At 41.5% G+C, this 25,579-nt stretch overlaps 1 protein-coding gene across 1 annotated transcript; it reads right to left on the reverse strand.

The window, feature by feature from the left end:
* Positions 1-15,178: 15,178 nt before the first annotated feature.
* Positions 15,179-21,775, reverse strand: LOC133350610 (uncharacterized). The gene is made up of 7 exons (XM_061565141.1): positions 21,638-21,775; positions 21,131-21,206; positions 19,945-19,992; positions 19,166-19,186; positions 18,971-19,006; positions 18,164-18,262; positions 15,179-17,072 (listed from the first exon to the last, which is right to left on the reverse strand). The coding sequence occupies exons 1-7, from the start codon at positions 21,758-21,760 to the stop codon at positions 16,831-16,833; spliced, it is 645 nt and encodes a 214-aa protein (XP_061421125.1). The 5' UTR covers positions 21,761-21,775; the 3' UTR covers positions 15,179-16,830.
* Positions 21,776-25,579: the final 3,804 nt, after the last annotated feature.

Consider the following 25,579-nt stretch of genomic DNA (forward strand, 5'->3'; position numbering starts at 1 on the left):
CTGGGGAGACAAAGGCGACCGAGCGTGGTGCTGGCCACCCACTCCCTCGTGTGCCGTGTCGGCCTTCGTAGGTGCTCGCTAACAGTACTTGCCACAAAAGTCTGTTAAGGTTATACGGGGGATTTGTGTCTTTATATAAATGGGTACACCTTAGTCGATCAGCAGATCGTGTGTGGTGCGGTAAAGTGTGGGTACTACCACCTCTTCCAAGATGTCTGGTCAGCGTAATAGAGTAAACCAAAATACAAAAAAAAACCTCCACCTAACACTGTAATGGCTTATTAATAACATATAGTTTCAGTATCGTGTTTTATTGATTCAATTATACATTTTAACGAAGGTACCATTATATTGTGTGGGTTGGTAAAGGGGGCCCAGGGCAGGTTCAGATATCACCATGACCGATATCACCAGCCGTGGATAAACAAAGGGCTGTACATTATTGTAGAAAAATATGGAATGAAGTGGACATTCTAAATGTGTGTGTGGTGGAAGAGGTGAGACCGAGCTGAACTTGAATTATTAAGGAAAGAATAAATGTTCTTAGTCAGTTGCTCTTTCTCATGAACTCCAAAATAAAGTTTTTCCTCTTTTTATGCAACAATTTATATATATATATATTTTAAGAATTGACTTTATTAACCTATGTATGGTTACAACAGAAATAATAACCCATGTCTACTGTGTTACTGAAAATACACGAAAAAATAATACTGTACACATATGTATATACGACAGGCATTATTATAAGAAGCATTGCCTGACTCCAAAAGAAGCACATTTAAAATATAAATTGTGACCTTTCATAGAAATGCTTTATTGAGAAATGTAGAAATTAAGTAGTATAACTAGCTTCTTTTTGTAGTTTAACATTTCTTTGAAGTTTTTTTTTTATTTTACCCGTGGGTTTATCTTGATAGAGTTGCTCTTGCCTTTGTTTTACAGCCGTACCTTGTTTCCAGAACGTGGGATGTGCCACCAATTTTCATTGGTTTCTAATGCAGTGTGCCCTTCCCTGACTGAGACCATTACAAGGATAGGCACACCAGCAGTGCTCATTAATCATTTAAAGCCATTTACACGTGTAACCATATATCAAGACTGCGAAAAACAAGTTAATGGCCGATAATGATAGCAATTACACCAACTCTTGTCATTTCAATGCGATATAGCGTTACAGCAAGCATATCTTATAATTACGCAAACAAAATATTACTGTTTCAAGGAATTTGGGCTGGAACTGAACTTCTGGGATAATTTGTACTGCTAAAAGATGTCAATCTGAAAGGAATGTCTGGGAATCAGCTGGGATTTTTTTACCTTAAGAATTGGGATTTGCAGACTGCGCTTATAGAGAATGGAGAAAACATCGCATTGGGTTTGTGACTTTCCTATGTGCGGCACATTATTTTAATTTCGTCACCGACGCAAAACACATTTGGACAATAGCGAGGTCATTGTGAATCAAGAGCCATGTTGTAAAGTTTGATAATTGTTTGCATAATACCCTAACATAGGAGACAACGTGGGTTACCCTGTAACACCACAGTGGCAACAGCAATGTGGTTTAATGATAAAAAGTTATCGTGGAAGTGGCTAATAGATGGTGGGAAATTATGGGCCTTGCCATTACACTTGTCTGGATGCTGAAGTATTCATACCAAAGCTCAGATTTCTCTAATGACATCTGAGAAGGGAACATTTCTTGGGTCACCAGAAATCTGCGGCAGCATTTGCTACCCTTCAATGAAGGTGTATTTCTATTGGTAATGCTAGACAACGAGTAGTTATTTGGAGAGTGGGGAGGAGGGAAATAAACCAGCTATCATCTATCTGCTTATTTTTGTATTCTTTAATGTAGTTCTGCAACGCTTACGTTCTCATTGGGAAGCTTTTACAAAGTAAGCTCAAATAAGCATCACGGTTGTGCAACTGTGAGACAGTCTAGAATATGTATACAACTTCAAATAAGTACTGGCGTTAAGTCTAGACATACTTTATACATATTATTAGCGTTTCACTTTTTTCCATCAATAAATGAACGATCTAGGTACGACCTTTAGACATATACCCAATACAATATTCAATAAGCCAGTCTTAGAGTATGGGCGGTGGAGCTATATTTCAACAGATGGGATATATTATCCCACACTGCTGTAAGACAATCTAACTTTTTTTTTTAGGAAATGAGAGTTATTTGATCTTAAGTGTCTTTTCTGAAGGGCAATTTAAATGTCATCATATGGCTGGCATATATGCGTGTATAGAGACACACAGGCTTCTAAGATTATCAAGTAGAAACATTCCAGATTTACGATATAACAGCCATTGTAAATACCTCCACCTGTGCCTTTACTGCATGCCACAATACTGTTGTGGCAGCCCATTGTTTTTTAATGACGATACATTAAGCCGGGGCTATGCCTTGGATACAAAAAACGAGGTCCACTTACATAGGGTAACTCACGTAGTTCGGCTGCGTACCATTTATGTGTGGATATGTAACAGATTAATGGCAAGCCTGGACTTACACAGGTGGTCTCTGTGACTGAAATACTAAATTACCAGAGAAAGGCTAAATATTCCAGAGGTCACAGCACACGTGCTGCATCATACTTATGCAATATACTATTAGGCAGCAATATATTACCGCCAGTATTTTCCTAAAAGTAAAGCATTCGTCTGCGCCACTCTGCACGAACGGAGTTCTGCGCGGACGGGCAGATGGGAGACCCCTAGCTTGGGCTGTAGACGACCGAAAAAGATATACACCAGGAGTCGGGAACCTTTTTGACTGGGAGAGCCATACAAGTCAAATATTTCTAAATATATTGCATTGAGAGCCATATAGTATTTTTAACGTATAATAAATTAAATATGTATCACTTTTAATGCGACTTCTGGTGCTGCATGGTTTTGCTGATGGCCTTGTAGTCTGGTTCGTACGTGGTGAGGTTGAGCTTCATGCAGGCGTTGAGGCCCCGTGACCCGTGAAATTTATCTTCAAAACTAATTTCTGTTGACTTTTAAATGACACAGTATTATTAAGCAATATCACAAGTATTTTAAAATCAGTTCCAAACTGATTTTTGTATTTTTTTTTCAACTCAAAATTGTCTGGGAGCCATATGCCGTCACCAGAAGAGCCATATATGGCTCGCGAGCCATAGGTTCCCGACCGCTGATATACACCATCAGAGATAATCGCAGCGAGAAACAGAGACACGCGTACACGCACGGAGGCACGGTGAAGCCAGACGAACAGTGAGAGACACGGAAAGAGACACATTGTGTCTCTATGCATGTTGACCTTCTTCTTTCGTACCGTGCATAGCCAACCGCGCTAATCGGAGGTTCGGGATAGGCAGAGAGAGACGGTGCTGAGGTTCCATAAGAAATGTGGGCCCTTGTACACAAAGACAAAGATCCCCCATGTAAACTTAACACACTGTTGGGGCAAGTGCTGTTCGAAGAGCACTTACAAATTTTGCACAGCCATAAAGACGCTACTGGATTCAATGGAAGTTCTGAAAATTTGAGGACATACCAAATGGTAATTTAAAATCAACATGGGGATAGGTGCCTGATTAATTCATAGTGGTTTATCATCATCAGTCACGGTCATTCCACTGCAAGGTGAAGGCTTACTCAAGGCACCATCAACATATCTCATGATACTGCGATGTAAATAATCCACCTAGCACCAGATACAGACGCAAACAGACGCAAATACATGCGCCGAAACAAAATCTGTCAGTGTGAATGTAAGATAAAAATGGAGATGGAGAGTATAGAAGTGGATGGTGTTCATGTGTACTGTAACTTGATATTATTAAACCCAGAGGTAAGTAAACTAATCGCTCGGTGGTCTGCCCATTTAAAACGAAATCTGATTAACAAAATTGTCAAATGTATAACCTGCAGTGTTTGCAAAATTGAGTAAATTCTCCAAGGTTCCTGGAGAGTTCTAGGAAAACTGTCAGCATTTATTTTTTACATTCTATTAGTGTAACATTCTATTAGCATTGCAGTGTGGGCACACAGCCATATGCTTTTGTTTGATAGCTTGGGTCCGCAGTACATATGCAGGCTTACAATGCAATTTTTAATGAATGCTAATATATAAGCCATTTTCAATCAACTGCTGGATGAAGGCCTCTTCATGTTGTATCAGCCGAGAGGGTTGTTTAATTATACTTCACCGTGCTGGTCAGTCCGGCTTTGTGAAAGGTTCACGTCCAGGGCAGTTTCGGATGTCACTCACCACTGATGTTCGCCCTGAATGTGAATCGAACTCGGGTTTGACATGTTCATAGTGCATTGCACTAACCACTGCACCACCGCTCCCCCCAGTGCGACGTTATTCGATAAGTCATTAACGCCAAGTTCCCTTACCAACAACGTAAGCTCCGTTGTGTGAATATAAAACAAAGTGTTCTATCGCTGCCAAGCACACAGAGTAAATGCACGCCACGGTGCTTTGTTTTAATTAAAGCTTGTTTGCATTAGACGCACATTTTCTTTCGCAAGGCAATTGTCTACGCGAAGCAATGGGACGTGCAGCTATTGTACGCCGAGAGCATGGCCGAGTATGGAGAAACTGTTGCCCCACCACGTGGACACACCACTTAAAAACTCACGAATTGTCCCGAGCTCATCCGACGACCCCCCTTAATCTCCATCCCTCATAACCTCCGCCGTTCCTGTGCCCTCTTCATATTCTCATCATATGGCTGTCACTCATTCACCCCATTAATTTCGCTTTCACCCAATTCACGCGTCGTCATCACAGAGTCGCCCCCTTTGCCTCCTCGCATCTATTTCATTCTCTTCATCTCCTCCACCTTTACTTTCACACGTTTCACCGTTGTTAATTCTTTGTCAAGCGCCTTGCTTGTGCACACTCCGTTAAGATAGGATAAGAAGACTCACACGCTGTGCAATTTGCGTTTGCCATAAGGGGGCGTCCATAAATGACGTCACGCACCTAGGTGGGGGGGGTCAGACATTTGTGACAAGGGGGGGGGGTTTGAGAAATGTGACGTCACATCAAAATGCGTAACTTTAAATAAATATAGACAACACGTTCTAGTTAATTAAATAGACTTAATAATACATGTTTTTTCCTACGACATCAGAGTGCAGCGGCACATTAAATACACACGACAGTGACAATAGTTTCAAGCGATTTGAAGCATGGTTTTTTTTTTTGAGGGGGCAGAGCTTTGTGACGTCACATTTGAGGGGGGGTCTGACTTTTTGTGACGCCGTGTGACGAGGGGGGGGGGTCAAAAATCGTCCAAAATCGCGTGACGTCATTTATGGACGGCCCCTAAGCAGTTCACTAATTGAAGATGTGATATAACAGAACACGCGTGTGTAAAAAAGACAACACGCTGACTGACTGATGTAATGAGAGATTAAGGCCAACAGAAACAAAACTGAACAGTTGAACAGCTGGCTGATGTGCGACTACAAAAGGGGTGCCAGGCCCTCTTGCTTCCAGCAAGGACCATATACCAACAGAGAGTCGTTCACACGAATGTCCAATAGAAATCCACAGCAAACATTAACTTAAAGCCAAAGGCTGTTTTTTTATTGAACTGAAAACCTACAGTGGAAGTGTTCATTATTTTATACAAAGGATTTGTCAAGAACTTTGTTGACTAAAGTTGATGCTTTCTTCGAGTTTTTGTCTTTGTATTTTTTTTCTTATCCATTGACAACTGATGTTCCCTTTATACACCCGTGCCCTGTATGTGTCGTTCCATGCTGTCCTTCACACGCGATGTTATGCGCGTCGTGTTGTCTGCCTACGGGTTTTTAATTTAAAGCCCCTACAACAACAACATATTTCCAAAAAAAGAGAATGGCATTGCCAAACAGCCACGGTAAAACCAACTCTAACTAACAATAAATAATATATTCCTATCAAGATGACAAATATATGTGTGCCATGTGCTATACAGTCATGAGATGTATCCTACTATGCTGGCTGGAGGGCTTCCTTACACCGTGCACGTCGTGATAGTTATTTCACAATACTTCACCACGCTGGTCAGGGGATAGCTCGTGAAGGCACGAAGCGTTGACAAGGAGACTAAACGTAGACTACAGCAATGGATTTACTGCATTGCCTTCTGTTGCCCAGCATGTAGCCCCCAGGCTGTAACCACCAGTCGTGCATGGCGATCTCCTATCCAATCACTATCCAGGCTCAATACCTACTGAGCTTCCAAGATCTGACAAGATTGGGCACATTTTTGATGGTTTGGCCATTGACAGTTACAGTGTAAACATACCATGTATACAGTGTAAACTGTATCAGAAAAAGCGTTGCAGAAATTGTTAAAAAAGGTAAATAGGCAGCCCTGCAATCGCTTGCTCACACCACTGCTGGAGGGAGAGCTTCTACTAGAGGGAGCCATAGAGAGCTCATCTTGAATGATATTTGGCCTACTCTTCCATGCTGGCGAGGCATCCTGGAAGAGGTGGGCGTACACACTTTACTCCACCAAACGTGACCTGCTAATCTAGAGACCGGTATACCCATTTTTGGTGCTTGGTTGAATCGAGACAAGGGGGAGATGGAACTGGTGATCTCTGGCTTGCAGGTCCGGTGTGATAATAACCACTACATCACGGCAGCAGATGCGAAGGAGACATATACGAAGGCGATATCACACGAAGGAGATACACTCCGTTGCTCGTGATGCGGTTATCTGGGTTTGACCACCTGAATGTGAAATTGTAGTTGTTGAAATGCATCTACATCAGCCGTACGAAAGAAGAAGACGGCAGTAGAAAGATAAGCAACTGAGTGTACGGGAAAATATTGAAAATGTCTCCATAAACGAGCCTTTTTTGGGAGGCCATTGGTAAATGAGTGGCAACGTTAATGGTCGTGGTTGGTGAAGCGATGCCGCAGATAGGAGCGTGCCATCCCACATTCTGGTTCTTACACAAAGGACAACGCTCTGCATTACAAAGTGGACTCTTGTCGCTTTCATGTCGAGCTCCCTGCTCCAGTGTTGCCCTGCAACGTGCCACAAAGGAAACAATGAGGTTTATTTAGCATATAAAAGAAAGTCCTTATCGACTGTTACATTTTGAATCGACGTGAATTTACACCATCCTGGTCTTCCAAATTGGCTCTTGTGCGAAGACTCAAGTTTGAGCAGCTCGTGAAAAGACTGTCCTGTGTTGAGGCAAAATGGAATTTGTAGATCAGAATAAGGATATTTATTTATACTGATCATTTGAACGAGAGGGAAAAGTCTTTCTTGTCTGCTTAGATGGGATTCATCTGGCTTCATACATTTGACTCTCCACCGGATGGGAATGCCAACGAGAACTGGAATTTCCACACACAGGTAAATGTAGAAAAACGAAGTGCAGTAGCTAAGGAGTAACTAGACAAACGTGGTAACCCACGGGAGAACACGCACAAATAATTGGTTTGGTTTTAAACAAAAGTATAATAATATGAAAATGAGTGCTGATACATGTTAAAGTCTTGACAATATAAGGCATCATATATACAGCGTGCAACCGGTTTTACATAACAATAATGTTGGCAAAGTGGCACCGCATAATATACCAAATAGACAAAACATAATGGGAGGATCGATGGTGACGGCGGCGGAAATCGTCGTGCGAAGAGACACTTAACAGTTGGGCCACGTGAAGGTTACTGCCATCTCACAGCCAGCAGCCAGAGCAACTTGGTCGCCTGCACGCCTCTTCCACAAGAGTGGCACTAAAGATGACGACTCATCGCGCAGACACTGCGACCAACCCGCACCAAACGATGGGACCACATCGCAAACAGCGGCACCATTCAACCAACGGCCGCTCTCCGGCGGACTGGACGGTGTTGGTCGCGCTATTCCCGAAGCTTATCACACACGGCACACAAACTAAAAAAAACTTGGACGTATACTTTACACATACTTGCCATACGCGAGAAGAAGAATATCCGAGCGTGCCATTTGCTGTCTACAAATCACATTTTGTGTGTATTATTAGTGCCCTCATTTGTTTCCGGCCTGCACTCAAGTTTCTGTCTAATCTCATCATTTTTTCATAATGCTTTATACCCATATTATGTTGAAGTATACACAGTAAAACTAATGGTGCTAAAGTGGGCTGAATGAATGCATAATTGATTAGGGACATTGCCACTAAAACTTAACTCAAGTCGTGTCTATGCTCTTGCAATACAAATGTATTTAAGCCGTGCCAAGCAATCAGAAAATGTGGGGTTTTGAAACATAACTTGTTACTTTCATTTTTATGGTAGATACTTGATCATAAAATACATCCTGCTTTACATGCATATTGGTTTGTACTGTATAATATTGTGTTGTAACCATGTAGGCATAGAAAAATGTATATGCATGATACTGGCGGAATGATTTCACCAGAATCCACGGCAAGGGTGAAACGATTCTGGATCACCAGACCTGCCACTGGGAGGTCACCAAAATTACCACCAGGAACACCTCGACCACTCGGACCACCAGAACAATCAACGAAATCTTAAAACGTACCTTTTTAGATTGGCTTTTAATTATGATGCTTTAAGTACGTGTTGATTGTGCATTTGATTATACTTTTAATTCAGTATAATGCATTGATTGCATTGCATTATTTGCGCGAATTGTGCTATATAAGTAATAAAGTTTGAGTTGATGTGATGATTACTGGGACTTGGACGAGCAGGACCATCACATGACTGCTCACTCACTCGTTGTCCAGTTAGCACGGTTGGCTCTGTGCGGTCCGAGAGAAGTTCAACATACACACTCGCATTTGTAATGTACGCAATCTATTTACACACACACTCTCATACACAGATACTCCTGTATAGGCATGCAGATATGCAAATTTTAACATGGGAATCACTCAATCACTCAAATAACAATGGTGATTCCTACAAAAATTATCCATGGTGGATGATTGAGAATTAAACATGTAATCGCTTCTCTCTAATGGACTTAAATTACTTAAAGGAGTGTTTTTTTACACTTCCCTATGACCCCGGCGACCTGATCTTGATTCGGGGCCACGGCTAACATCTGTGGAAATTGATATCTGCAAATGTCTTACTGAGCCAGCAGAGTGAAGAGGTGAATTTAGAAACTTCCCAAGAGTGGTAGGCGGGATAGCGGTCCTGACATTTCAAGCTGTTCAGTTTTTCCATTTCAGTTTTATTTATTTATTTGGTATAGCCCTCTTCTTGGTTCTTTCGGTAAAGTCACGTAGAAGGGAAAAAATAAAATAATAAAAATAAAACATAATAAAATAATTCTCACGACGTTTCGGCCACAACGCAAGCAGCCGTCCTCAGGTGAAGAACAGGTCTGTCGGAAAGATAGCGTCTACGTGACTTTACCGAAAGAACCAAGAAGATGAATCCCTGCAGTCACGAAAGCTTTAAACTGTATAGCCCTGTGAGCCATTCGGCTCTTGAATCGGGTGCAACCACAACAAATAAAAAACAAAAACATGAACAAGAAAACATATTAACGTGACTATGTGACTATGCGTAAACAAAAAATCCAAAAAAAGACGGCAAAATATTGCAGAAAAAGCACCCAGTGGGATGCAAGTCAAACAACAACAACAACAACCACAAAACAACTTAGATTAAGGCATCAGTCTAACTCCGTATTACAACAAACAAACATGGCCAAACCAAAAAACGTTTTCGAAATCACCAAAATAAAGCCATAAAAGCAAATAACAGAACTGTGACCGAATTTTCACAATAAACGACATAGACAACACGTACCACCAAACCCTGCAGGCATAGCTGGCTGCATGAGTCACTCCGCAACAGCAGGAGCATCAGTCGGAGTATCAACATTTTCCAATGCACCTTTAAGGTCAGCACACTAAATAAAAACACAGATCATACTTTGCAGCGGTCATCCGGAGTGAAACATTTTATTTTATTTTAGGCCACTGAATAGCAGTGGCAGCTAGGGGTGTACAACTCCTCTAGAGCAGTTTTGAGTGAAGATCTCATAGGTAGTGATTCAAGTTGCAGTTTATTGGCAATAGCATTCCAGACCCTGGGGGCATCAATAGAAAAGGCCCTTCCTCCAGTATTTGTACGGCAATAGGGAATGTGAAGCTGGTAAATGAGCGAAGACCTTAGGTCAAATTTGTTCTTTGAAACAGAGAGGAGACCCGGCAGGTAATCTGTGGATTTCTTTGTAAGTAAATCATAAATAAATAAGATCTGGTGCACAAGCCGTCGAACATGAAGAGATGTTAAGTTTGACCCAATGTAGAGATTACAGTGGTGAGTCCTATATGGGCAGTTAAATGCAAATCTTAAGGCCGAGTGATAACAACTCGGGCCCTGCATGGTAATAACAATAAATAAAACTATACTCTTTGGGTCTTTCGGTAAAGTCACGTAGATAGAACAATAAAAAAATTATCACGACGTTTCGATCGCAACACAAGCAATCATCTTCATATTTCTTCCTGCCTCAGCAGTCCGCCTGTTGTATTTTTTTCACCTGAAGACGTTTGCTTGTGTTGAAATCGAAACGTCGTGATTTATTATGATTTTATTATTATTTTTATCTGCGTGACATTGCCGAAAGAACCAAAGAATATTAATTCCTGTAGTCACAAAAGCTTTAAGTCAATAAATAAAACATTCAATGTAATTTCTTTTATAACTATCAATAACAAACATCAGTTTTCAGGGTCGTTGCTCACCATATTGAATCGTGACAATAATTGAACCGCCAGAGGGTGACTCGAGACTCGTTTTGTGATTAAGCTGCTGCGGTAGTGTAGGTTGCCCCCTGCAGGCTCAATATAGTAAAGCAGTAAGGTGATCATTGCAAGGGCTCGTGTATTGATTGTATGTTGAACTTCGTTCGCACCGAGCGTAGCCAACCCTGCTCATAATACTAATTGACATTTGTAAGGCGCAATTTATCCAAGGATCTCAGTGCGCCATGCACGAAGTAAGGAAATATAAATAGTGCAGAGTCCACTGGTCATACATCGGAAGTGTAGGCCGGGCGAAACAGGTGAGTCTTTAGAGAAGACGGAAAGAAGGTGAGTGACCTCGCCTGTCTAACCACAGGTGGCAGGGCGTTCCAAAGTCTTGGCGCAGCGCATGCATGAGCCTCGGTCCTCCCAGATGCAGTCTAGTTCTCGGCACATGGAGCAGATGTAAATTAGCGGATCGTAGAGGTCGTGACGGTACATGTGGGGAAAGGACAACAAACTAAACACCAAAAGCAGTTCTAAAGAAATTCGTTTCAATCTGGATTTAAAAGTGCATAGCTCCAGTGTAACGTACAAGTTAAATATAAAATGGGGAAAGTAGCTGGTACATTAGTCACTGTTCCACTGCAGTACAGCCTTTCAGAAGCAAATTTCAATTGTGAAAAATGAATATTATTACAAATGTTGACTCGAGCTTTCATGTTGTATACCCTGCTAACTTGGCCCACAATTTACAAAAGTACTCTCCGTTAAATTTCAATTTAAAGCTTTCGTGACTGCAGGGATTCATCTTCTTGGTTCTTTTGGTAAAGTCACGTAGAAGGGAGATAATAAAATAATAAAAATAAAACAATAAAATAATAAAATTCTCACGACGTTTCGGCCACAATGCAAGCAGCCGTCCATTTTATTTAGACCACGCTTGTCGAGCGCAGGCCCACAATTCACAAGCGTTCAGCAACACACAGCACTATTGAAGGCATAATCGATTAGAGTTAATCCGTTTCTTGGATTGAAAAAGGTTATAAGAAAGTTAAACCAAAAACATTCAGATGACACAGGCACAGTTTTCGTGCCATTGACTGCACCAGATGTTTCCAGCTTCACACCAAACAGAGCATTGCACGTGATAATGTTGTCAATGCGTATGGACAATGACGATTTGAAGTTTTGAATGGTGCAACCAACACTGGTCGCAGTGTTGTCTCGTGTCTCATCCATCCATACATCTAGGATGGGTGAACTGGGCTCTGTGGCCCTTTTCCAAACACTGTTGTGGCATGTAAGTGGCCTCTTCTAACATTCAGTTCCAATGCCTCCGTTGCTGAGGGTAGGGAGCACTGGTTTTTGTTAGTTTCTACGTGGACCGAATAAATCCTGCACACTCCTTTCGCATGATGAGTAGCGGCATATAGGATGTAGTTGAATTCTTATCGATCACTCAACTCGTTCTGTTTGTTGCTTGCATCTTGGAATTTTGGATATTTGGGCTGGTATTCAGCAACTATAATTTAAACATTTACAAGGTACTGCTTTATACTCAGATATATACCATAATATCAAGGCTTAATTTCTGATGGAATATTTTCTGACGCCCTCATCCCCCCATGCCCCAGGAAGCTCCTGCTGAAATGAAGCCCTGCAGTAGCATAAAGTATTCACCTTTGAAATGGGGTAACAGTGAGTGGGTGGGGGAGGGGGAATGCCACGTGGGTTAGCCTAAACATCCCAATTTGCCTGGCAGACTAACGTACTAAAACAACACACGTGGAGCTGGAGAGAATCATGCAATGGCACGTCCCTGGAATGAACCCGACGGCAGTGCTCTCATACCTGTGGTTTGTAGACCCCTCGTGGTGTCTCATTAGAATGCAGGTAATTTATCAATACTCTTTGGTTCTGTCGGTAAAGTCACGTAGGTATAAAATAATAATAGATCACGACGTTTCGATCCAGTAATGAAGCAGGAGCACAACAATATTTCCCACTCTGGCCGATGACCAAATTGCCCAGAATGCACCCGACCTTAGCAGATCTCGACAGCTAAACAAGGTTAAGCTTCGATAGTGCTTGCATGGGCGACCACCATACACACACAGGTCGCTTTTGTATAGGCCGAGCTTGCTTCATCGTGGTCTGCAGAGAGCAGTGCAGAAAATTTTATGACAATGTACCATGCCTCCCCCCCCCCCCCCGCCATGTATATGGTACTCACATTCACAAACCCATATATATGTGGAGCAGCATGGTAAAGTATGTCAAATAACACCCATTACCCACGTGGCATGAGGATGCACTCATCAAGCAGTGGATTGGTGAAACGGCTGTACATGTACATCCCTCACTTTGAATGTCAGAATGCGGAGAAGATGAGGTGACACGAGACCATGCTTGAAGTTCTTCTTCTGTCATACGGCTGATGGTGGTTGCAGAGCAACAACGACAATTTCACATGCAGGTGGCCAAGCCAGACAACCGCGTCAGGAGCAGCGGAGTGTGTCATCGCTGCGATGTCTCCTTCGTATTCGTGGATCGGGCATCGCGTCGTCGTTATACGTTGTACGGTCTGTTCTGGATGACCGCAGTCGCACACTCGAAGAGTTTTTAATTTTTCATTTGTGCATCCGGTATCCGCATCTGCCATGTGGCTTGTGAGAATGCCGTTTAGGGTGGACCATGAGCTTCGTGGAAGATCAAAACCAGGGATATTCTGCGTTGGGTCTTTTAATTGCATGCAATTGATAGCACTTAATGGAGTATCTTTCAAACGATGTAAAATGTCGCGTTATGGTCGTTTTTTGAATTTCTGGTAACTTGGTGATTTTTTTAAGCCAGGTTGGCGGTTTACCGCACGTCTAAAAATGTCTAGTTTACTTTTACTATTTTATATGAGAAACGAAGGGAGCTACCATGGTCTAACAATAATAGTTATAAGCATGCGGACTGGACTTGCGATCTAGAGGGAGTGGTTCGATGCAGTCTCCCGGGGTGGCAGATGAAGCAATGTAATAGGTTGGTAGATTGGTAGGTTGCGTCTGTGGGGGGGGGGAGGGGGGTAAAATGTGGGTATGGTCACCTCTTCCAACGCGTCTGGTGAGCGTGCAAGGATAAAATAGATTCCTCTCGAGAGCTCTCTCTCTCTCTCTCTCGTGGGATGCCTTTCCACCACCAGTGGTGTGAGCTAGCAATTTGCAGGGCTGCACCTTCAACTGAGAAATGACCGTGACACACGGGTGACTTAAGAGATCGGCCGTGGGCGCCGATCAGAGTCGCACGCACCGTGCCGTTTGCACGCTCGCACGTACAAGCTCCGAACTTTAGGAAGTCATGGGTTCGATCCCGATCCCGATCCCGACCCTGATGCTTGTGTATTTGGAGTTCGCGTGTCTCTCTCCCCGTGGTAGCGTGGGTTTCTCTCCGAGTCCTCTGGTTTTCCCCTCCACATTTAGAATCATGCGTTTGGAGTATTTTGCTGCTATAAATGTCCACATGATAAGCCACTTCGTTCAGCAATAATTTGTGGCCAGATCGCTTCTGAAAAAGAGCTATGCTGCTCATATTATTTGGGTCTTTTGGTAAAGTCACGTAGATAGGTTCAAAGAAAATACAAAAAAATTACAAAAACCTATGACGTTTCGATCACAACACAAGCGATCGTCATCAGGTGGGGAAAGCTGTTGAGGCAGACTGTTTTAAAGGTTTAATATGGGTGTAGCCCATGGGTCACATATAGTTCAGTGGGTAAAACAAAATAATAGTTAAAACAGTGTTCAATTCATTCCTAACATTCCACACAAGCCGGTTACCCCGTTTTTCTGACTTGTTGAACTAATATTGGACAATGTCAACTGCTGTATCTATGTATGTTGAACTTCTTTCACACCGTACGTAGCCAACCATGCTGATCGGAGGTTCAGACTGTTGCCAGACTACCATTTGTTTTGCCATGACGCGATGTTCACACCACGGGAAGAGATAATTGGGAGGTCACTGAAACCCAATGGATAATTATAGCTGTAGCCCAGCTTAAGATTTAAATAAACCTGTGACAAACACATCACATATAGAATGAGTGGCCAACTTTGAAGTTTTGACACCTATGAAGGATTTTAAAAGTAGCTGCATCACATGGACATTCATGTTTAATCTGCTGCCGCTTTGCTTATGCACTCAATGTGACCTCACACAGTAATGACTTTTATAGTGAAATCATTTTGTGGCAAATGAACGTTAAAGTTTTAGACCTGAGGAAATTAAGGGCTTTTTCCCCACATGCATTTTCAACTAGTACTGCATCTCACATTTTCTGACTCAGTTTACAAACGCGGAGTTAGTCTGCAATGTAAAATATTATTCAAATTCTTATCTAATTTAAATCACTTTCACCTTACATAAAACAAAATCACAAATAATCACCTCAGATTAATGCCCTTTAATACTAAACAAAATGTTCCATTGTTTCCTTGTTTATCACGTCACCACACCACGATTACTAACACAGCATATAACCTCATTAAAATAATAAAATCTTTCTTTTTATCAAGTAAACAACCTTTATGTCCCACTTACCACTAACGTACTAGCCACTGTTTAAATTGTATAAACAGCGTAAAGCCTGCTAAAATTATTTTCACAAAGAGTCAAGTGTAGCTAAATACAACAGAAGGCTGAGCCAAAACCACTAAACTAGTTACCCAAACGATACCAAAACTGCATTCCATAGTGTTTGCCAACATACATACATAATGCAACAGCATTCAAGGTCCCAAGCTAGTAGTGGATAAAGCGTGGACATATCCACAAAATGTAAATACGGGGTGTCCATAACGATATGAACTGTTATTACAGAATGCCGAGACAGTAGTTTGCGTTCGGTTCAACACAACTGCATGCACACACATACTCTCTGGTTCTTTCGGTAAAGTCACGTAGGTATAAAATAAAATACAAATAAATCACGACGTTTCGATTTTTCTTGCTGTGGTTTTCCCACCTGATGATGATTGCTTGTGTTGCAATCGAAACGTCGTAATTTATTTTTATTTTATTTTATACCTACGTGACTTTCCCGAAAGAACCAGAGAATATGGATTCCTGCAGTCACGAAAGCTTCAAATCTAAACTGCATACACATTTAATGTTGTGAAGACTTTTTTTGTTACGTGAGTTTCACCATCTCTCGCGTATCGTGTTGGCAACACACCTCGTATTGACATTCGACAGAGTCAGTCCCAGGTGCTCTCAATCCTCTCGGGAGTGTGATTGCGTTGACCGCTTGTGTCATCTGCTGAGGTTCACAAAAAGCTTTTCTATTTTGAAACAACTTACGTACAAAGCTCAAACAGTTCGTACTGCCAATTATAATGGATGATATTTTTATAAACACCCTCTACAATATGTCAATGTTGAAATATCTGAATTTTAAGCACAAGATTGCAAGGCATTTGCGCAAGCATTTTGGTACTGCCTCCGATAGTGTTGCCACTGTGTGGAGGGACATCACTGGTTAATTAATTTGTATTATGCCATCGGGAACCGATGCATATGCAATGTGTGGATGGAAATTAAGTGGGATTTTCAACTATTCTATGTTAAAAACTTTATTGAATTCTCGATACGCATGATTCAACCCAGGAACGTGTCTTATTTGTAATTATCAATACGGCATCCATTCAGTCGGTAAAAATGAGAGTGCATATTTGAACACTCACACTACCGTCCTAATACACGCATGGACATTTATGCAGACTTAATTTTTAGTACAGACATGCACATGCACTTTAGCACGAATGTGCACCAACATTTATAATTTGCATGCTCATGCGCAAATTCTGCTTGATAATGCAAGTGTTCACACATGCACACTTTAAGCTTCAGTTCTTGATAAATGCAGAGGCACGCATTGTCAGGTTCAAACACATTTTGAATTGCAAGGGATAGTTGGAGCAAAGAACATCAGAATTAGGTTAACAAGTCTAAATCCTATCCTGGTCCCTCTACTTGAAAAAAGTAAGGAGGCCATGTAACCCCTTGGGCCCTTGGTGGCAACGATCATGCCTAGCCAGAGGATCAGCCAGAGTGCATGAGGAGCGGTAAGACAGGGACAAATATCAAGGCCAAGGGCAGGCCAGGTCTGCTATGAGGAGCAGCATTGCAGCGGCTGGTCTTGCAACACTCAGAGCTTTTCACGGTCAGATTCTGATCTTTGTACATCTGGAAGGAGGAAATGTTGGCTATGGTGGCAGTAAGAATCTCCGTGGAGTTGCAGACGTTCTCTTTGACACAGTCCTTAAACAGAATGTTGGCTTGCCCTGCACGCGCACACACACACACATACACGTGTACGCTCACTGGCGGAGCCAATGGGGGGGGGGGGTGGCACGTGCCCCTCCAATGATCCGATCGAAATCCTTAATTTCGATCGGATCATTTGGGTTTATTAGTAATAAATTGGCATTTTGCGGCCCCCACTGCCACTGTATAGCATATTATTACGTGCCAGGGACTCTGAGATGATAGGACAATAGTCCATAATTGGCAATAAGTAACGGCAAAGCAGTTATAAGTGACTCAGAATTGTGCGCAGTTGCGTGTATACAGCACACGACTTCCCTGAAGGCATTCACCTTCAGCGAGCGCGATGCCGATCGCACAACGCGGTTCGAATTCGAGCCTCGAGCGATGGCTGCGTCATCGCCACACATGCGTCGAATAAAAAGCAAGGGACAAGTCCTTACTTACTAACAACTCCTGTCATTTTTTTTATTGCTGGATGGGTTGTCCCCCCCTACTTGAAAATCCTGGCTCCGCCATTGTGTACGCTCACGCATAGAAATGGTGCTTGTTAATGTAGTGTATTATCATCACAGCAATGGAACATAGATGCCCCACATCATTATTTGCAAGTGAAATTATACATAAAACAAGAGGTTATTGACTTATATTGATGATGCTTTCTCTGCAGTCTGATGGTAAACAACCTAGTTGTGAGTTTCTGTATTCTCTTTGTAAGTCAAACCCTATTCTTGCTCTCTCTTTCGTTAAATCCCTTCTCTGCTATATATGCTGAAACACTTATTCCAGTCACATTTCCTTCACGTATGTCAAGCATATAAATACTAAAACATTGTGCCATAAAGTTTAAATGTTTATCCACTGTTGAGTAATCCTTCCACACAATTTCAATACAGTAGTCGTTGTGGATTTCAATTGTACGAGTGACATGGGTGGTAACACCAGTGGAATACAAACATGGGAGCCTATTTAGTGGGTCGTATTCCTTTGTGATCTAAAATAAATGTGATACCCCTGGATTCAACTCGAGCACGTATTTGCATTGCACACTTCAATTATGTGTTGGTTGCAATGTGATCTGTCGGGTAAGTACACAGCAAAGACTCACCAATGGTGATGTTTGCAGTCAGGCAGGCTTTTTCTGAATCGGCACAACTTTTCTTGTAGTATTTTGGGGAGATCCCAAAACTGCATGAAAATGTCTTGCCTAAATAACAATGCAATATGTAAATACACTGCATAATTCGCTCCACACAAACAAAACATGAAATTGTGTTATTCGATTATTGCGTTTATGGTAATATGTTCAAGAGCTAAATGCCATTGTCAAAGGTCTGCTCACCACAAAAGGGCTTGAGGAGAGAGTTTTTGCAGTTTAGCTATTTGTCCATTGAAGGAGCGAAGACTACAATGGTTTAACCTATGGAGATGGACGCCGTTAATTCTAATCGTGCTATAATGTAAGTCTGATACATGACACAATAAGGCACTTTACCAGCGCACCTCTTTGGTAAGCCAGAGTATTTAAGGCAATTTGACGTCATGCTCTCATACAACCCAACCAGCCAGGGGCATTACCACGAGCTAAGTGGATTGAGAATAACAGCATCGGTGACAACTTGAGAAGAGCAACCCCTGCTCGAGGCATTTAGCAATAGTACTGTGCATACACAACACACTCTGCATCAACAGGTTCAGTCATGAGGCGAGGCGGAACATGCTGAGACAAAGCAGCTCTTTGACTTGGTGATAGCATAACACGTCAGCCCCGAGGAATCAAAAGTTAAACTATGATTGGCAACAATTGCACAATGCAGAGACATATACTGTGGGAAAGTGACATGCTACTCTAACTGAGCTTAGTGGGGTTATTCTATATATGCAGTCACAAATACACGCATATTTGCACACTCACTATCGAAAAAACCTGAGATGGTGTTGCCAAGTTTGTCTGTAAAAAAAAGAAATAATGGATTACAATTAAAGTACAATCCTTGTTTTATATGCAAGGTATCATCAGTCCATGAAACGTACACGAAGCAAATACTTTAAAGACTTATGTATCAAATTGTGATCATGAAGGCCTCATTTGTATTGGTAAAATACATACCAAATGCAGATTCAACAGCATCTATAAGGGGAACAAAAACATTGTAATTGTAAGTAATATCTATTGTATGTATGTATGACTTCTTTTGCACCGTACGTTTGCACCGTACGTAGCCACCCGTGCTAATCGGAGTGCGGCGAAGGACAACAAACGTAACACAGAACTAATTTCTAAAGAAAACTTATTTCTAAAGAAATGAGCTTTCAATCTAGATGATTTAAAGTGCATAGCTCCAGTGGCTTCCCAATATCGGAAGGAAGAGCGTTCCAGACGGTCAAAGATACGTGGTAACCGTCTTTGTTGGGCAGTGGTACATAAACTCACAATGACCTGGGTTCAATGCCCATCAACAGCCAGCATCAGTGTCGAGGGATAAACTGAACCAGTCCTTCGTCCCTATTTCACAAACACCGCACCGACCAGCGTGAACTATGGTCAACCAACCAAACGCCCATGACCGACACGGCATAGAGCGGCATTCATCAAGGGATAGATTGGCAATGTCTTATGAATTATCATCGACATTAACAATGTATGCGTATATGCATGAATTAAAGGGGCTACTTTGTTCGTGGTACTGTAATAAGCAACACATTCCTGTATATGCAGGAGTGGAGATGGTCACAGTGAGTGTAGAGGAAAACGGCTGGCTTAAATTAGCGCCAAGGTTTACATTAAAGAATGGTCAACGTGGAAATTCATGCTGCATATGCGTTTTACGGAAACAAATAAATGGTGATGCCTTTCACATGGATATAAGATGGTAAAAAAACACTTACGAAACAGATCTTGCACGTTCGTAATGGTTGTACCGTTTTTGTCAGTTGCTGTAAACAAAACAAAAAATAGAGCACACTTCATTGGTCCAGTTCTTATTTTTCCAAAAGGATATAAAAATGTACGTCAGGTGACTGCTTTTAACGTTACTTTACCACTGCACTCTATTTCAAGGTACATTAAAACGTTTAAAGATGACGTTAGTTTTCATTCAGACTGTCTTCTCGACAGACCTGTTCTTCACCTGAGGACGGCTGCTTGCGTTGTGGCCGAAACGTCGTGAGAATTATTTTATTATTTCCATTTTACGTGACTTTACCGAAAGAACCAAGAAGATGAATCCCTGCAGTCACGAAAGCTTTAAATCTAAATATGACGTTTGTTTTTGAGATATACTGCAAGTTAAACAAAATACAATTACAAACGGATAATTGTAAAACAATATATATTCGTATTTCGAGGTGTTTAATGCTATAAAACTCAAAAAAGTGCCGCTGTAAAGACGGGTATGTGTGCTTTAGGGCGTGGCCCATAAACATTCGAGAAATGCTTTCGCTGCGAACTGCCTCTAGATCTTCCCACGGTAAGTTAAAATATTGAACACGTTTGTGCAATAAAATATCCTACGATTATTTGCAAGAACAATCTATATGCATTCCTGCATGAACGATTTTTTTAACTCTGCAGGATATGAACATTTTCGGCCGGGTAAAAATATATTGTGACAAGAACACAATACAGTTCAGTATTTATCAGAAAAAAGCTTTTGTGAATAAGCATGGGAGGTATTCAAAAAGTGGATAAAGTGTGTTTCTGCCAATTGACACGTTGCTTTACGAACCCGGTCACCCGAAATTAATTTCATTGCCTTGGCTAACATTAGTGGCGAGAGATAACTGTATCGGTCCTGGGCATCCCCCCACACCCTTCACCAACCCACTGATTAGCTTGGTGAAACATGGCTATGACCGACACAGTGTAGAGGGGGAAAAAACCTTAATTTGTTTTTAATAATAAAAACAAACTTCCACTTTCCAAGTCTATAATAATAATACGATCCAAGACATCGACAAAATACATGATAAAATTTTGAGAAATTATAAGGGGCAAGAATATCATCGAAGAAATAAGGCGAAATGCACGGTTAAGTTGAAGAAAGATGTGACGGGACATCACTTTCCCACTCACCGGACACTTGGCCTGCCAAGAGAATCAGAAGGAAGGCGCTGGCGTGGGACCTCATGATGACTTCTCTCCGTGTCGTCTGAAAAAAAGGGTCTCCAAAAAAAGGACAAGACGTGAACACGCCACTTAACTACACACCGACTCTCCCTCGTCGAATGGAAAGGGAGCCCACCAGCACGTTCATTTACACAGTTTCACATGTGCGGTTAGATTACAAAACTATCTCGAGCTTCATAGCTCTTGTTGTTCCAACGTTTAGTCTTTATTAATAACAAATAAGCAAAAACAAAACGACGCTCCTTTTCTTGGTTCTTTCGGTAAAGTCACGTAGAAGGGAAATACTGACTTTACCGAAAGAACCAAGAAGATGAATCCCTGCAGTCACGAAAGCTTTCAATCGAAATTTAAAACGAAGCTCCAATGTGACAACGCACTTAACGCAACCCACGATGTGTGTGATGCGCATCGGCGAGAGAATTCGAGCTGCGTTCGTAACACACTGCGCCTTACCGCGGCGGCGTGATGTGAGAGCACGCGTGCGTTGCGCCCTGTTCGAATGCAGCTGCTGCTGTGTCTCTCCAGGGTTACCCTGTCCGTCGTAGATCGAGTGACGCGCGTCTCTTCAACGTACATCTGGGCAGAGCCAGGCGTGTTTGTTCATGCCCCTGGCTTTGATGGCAGTGTACATATTTTGGCAGGGTTGATTACAGTAATACGAACCGCACAAGCTCAAAATCCCTTAAAACGCTCAGAGTTTAAAAATGGTTCGAAATGTTTCATTTAATTGAGGCTTGCCAAACTTCTATTACGATATAAACGAATTTAAGTATGTATGCACACACTGTAGCGTGCCCGAAAAATCGTTGAACAAATTATTGATAAATGCGGGACCACTCAAAGGAATGCAATGGAAAAATTACTTGAGTCCACAAATGAACGCTAATTGTTTTTTAGTAAAATTATTTAAATCATTGTAAAGCAACGGCTCTGCGTTATCGTCAAATGTGCACGTGGATTTTAATTTTGCCAGAAATACTTTGTTAATCTTTAGATTGTGAACAGCAGCTTTAGAAATATGCGTAAGAGCATCGCAAGGCAGTTGCTTGAGTCGCTTTTAATGAGTTTTTTATATTTCCTCAGACAAACAAATGCTCACATAGGCCCAATGATGAAATAATACTGTTTTAACAGAAAAGTGTCCAAACAAACATCTAACATCACCTATACCATTTATTTAAGCTTATTTTACTTGCTATATAATAAATAACCATTATTTATTAAATTGTTTAATATTTCTTGCAATTATCGTTTCAAACAGTGCTTTGGAATGAAAGCATTTGAGTCAAAAAAATTACTTGTGACCCTTATCTCCATATTAATATGGAATGGATGACGGGGACTGCCGGACTTATATTAGTCAGCAGTCATTTATTTAAGCTCGCAAATTGTGGACAAGTTTTACCATTTTGTAACTCATTCTGAAAGTGAATACTGTATTTCTGTTTTCTTGGATCAGACCAGATCAATTTGTTACTGTTTGAGCAAATGTCAATTGCTAAAAATCTCATTCTCATCTGTTCATATGTTCAGCTTTTTGACGATCCCCTCGCCGTCTTATTTCTCTGCAACGTGACTCCGTGTAATGAATATGATGCATGTTTCAACTCCATTGAGCAACCAGTTGATATTGAGGGATTGTCTTTGAACGTGCAGTGTTTCAGTCGAACAAGCAAGTGAATACGAGAAAAGTGGCATGACCTTGAAACTAACAAACGTGAATTTTGTGTGATATAACGTGCTGTATATTTAATAATCTATACAGTAATGCATTTAAAGCGTGCCAGATTTGGTTGATACTTTTTTACGGATGGAAAAATTAGCCATCTACAGCTAACTAAAGGTGGAAGCGCTTACAAAAAAGACGTGTTTCTTCTCGTGTAAAAAACTGGGCTCTACCACATGAGAGAAAATTATTTACAAAGCTTCATTCAACTATTGAATACTTAATAACTAGCTTTACTTAGTGCATTGTCATGCAACTTGTGGTATCATTTTTTGACTCGACCTAACTTCCTTTATACCAATAATGGAACTATGTGTACGCCTTGTCTTTCAACAAGTACAGCACAAGAAACATGGGGGTTACAACATACTTCACATTCTTTAAAAGTATACTCATCAACTACGTATTTCATTCAATTGGGCGATGACATTTGGAGCACTCGATAACCATTGCAGTGTGAGAAACCAGTGTTCATGTTTGATGCACTCGCACTTGAACTCAAAAGCTCAATTATGCTGGCATCTCAGTACCCCGGCTACCTTTTAAGTGCCCTGCAAAAGTTCATGGGGAAAGCTGGGAATCCCATTGGTGGTGAGGTGGTTAGCAGATTGCACTATGAACCCAGCGACCAGAATTAAATTCCTCGACATGGCTAAGAAGATCAGTGGAAAGTGGTGGGTTTGTGGTTATGAAAAACGACTTCTATTATGCATCTCCACATGAAATGTTTCGTATCTCTCGCTTCTACTTATGTAGACTTATGTTAACCAACATGTGGGAATATTTACCTTTGTATTTGTAAGACACTCCTCTGTCAAGCGTTCTCCCTCGGGGCTAAAATGAAAGGGCATTTAAGTGCACCTATACAATGAATGTGCACCTCTACAGGACAATGAATGCATTCGACTCTACATAGTAAAATTGTTTCAGTAGTGTCACAGTGATAAATAATTAAACGTGTTTTTGACGGAATAATACACGTTAACCTTAATCATGAAAGTTTTCACGAACTTAAGAAAGACATTTATCCTATTTTGTTGTCCTTACAAGGCAGTCGCTTATTATGCTGCATACCTCTGTACCTTTTTGCAAACGTCTACTGGAAGTGATTATGTTTGTATCGATGGCCCATGAAGGGTTATGACCGCTAAATCACCTATCAGCTCCATTTCTTCAACAGTTGTTCCAGCCACTTGGATATTGTATTTATGTACTTACCAAGCCGTTTCGTGAGGGTTGTTTTCCGTTCGTGGCCAATGCATAAACAACCCAAACATCATTCTGGTCAGTGCATGGTGCTTGAGATGTTGCTCTAAGGACTGAGAGAGCATTGATTGAGGTCCGGTCGCCAGGTTGATGGCATTATAGTCGATGCCGCAACCTTCCGGGAAGTCCAGAGATTCGTGGAAAACGTACATCTCCTCACCCACTAGCATCTAAAAAAAAAGTCCCTCACCACCGCTTAAAATCACGCAAGCCCTTTGTATACTCACGCGCTTACCATCAACAACATGCAAATTGAACCCTGATGATGCTCGGAAAGCTCAATGGAGTTCACAAGAAGTCATACACATCTCACAAAAGACAGGATGCAGATCCCGGGCTTCGATCTGCCACGAAGCTTAGGGGCAGCCCTAAACCGCATACAGATTATTTATGCACACATTAAGAACTCTCCAGTGCACGACTGTGGTCACCCATAACGGACCATAGAGCAGATAACGGCTCAATAACCGACTCATAAATACGGAGGCATCACAGCGACACACCACTCTACTTCTCCTGACGCAATTATTTGGCTCAAGCACGTCAGTGTAACATTTGGATTAAAAAAAATTTTGATTGCTCTACAAGAACATCAGCCATAGGAAGAAGAAGAAATGCATGATGCTAACCGGGGTGGGGGCTAGGATAATTTAAGACATCACATGATCCTGATGTGAGCCATGGCAAGGAACATAACTCAGGTCACTGGGTTCACAGCACAGTGAACTAACCACCATGTTACTAATATACCCTTGTCAATTTGCAGCATTACACATGTTAAACATGATTTGGTATGATTCGTCCAGAGGTCCAGTTACTTGTTATTATTTAAATTCAGTACTTTGGTGAGGTTGAACTGGATTTTATGACTTCCTTATGAAAGGCAATAATTGCACTTAACAAGTGCTGGTAAACTACAGCAGCAAATTACACAAATGTACCGACAAGCGAGGTCATTAATATTTTACAGACATCATCCATTATTCATTGCATCTGTAGTGGTTCGCGTATGCTACCCTTTCTTTTACATGGAGTTAAATTGTATTGAACATCAGAGGCCCCTCACAATATCCACTGCACCTGTCTCGCACACTGTTGTCCATTTTATTCAAATGGAAAGTTTGTTTTATTTGGATGCATTTGTAGCCAGTCCAGGCCACATGGGCAAAACACGACATTTCAAATACTATTCTCACTGTTCTTATTTACAAGTCGATTTGCAAGCACTGATTATTTTAGTACATTGTTATAATGCATTTGATAATCGTTAATGAGGCAGTATTCACTCTTGCTGTGGCATAATGGTTAGCCCACTTTACTGGTAATCCAGATGTTGAAGGTTCGATCTCTTGCAGTGGCAGTTTGTTTGACTCTCACGACTGTGTCCGAATGAAGGCGAGTAG

This window comes from Lethenteron reissneri, chromosome 34, assembly GCF_015708825.2.
Source record: "Lethenteron reissneri isolate LAM-NWPU_2019-01 chromosome 34, ASM1570882v1, whole genome shotgun sequence".
In the NCBI taxonomy this organism is placed as follows: Eukaryota; Metazoa; Chordata; class Hyperoartia; order Petromyzontiformes; family Petromyzontidae; genus Lethenteron; species Lethenteron reissneri.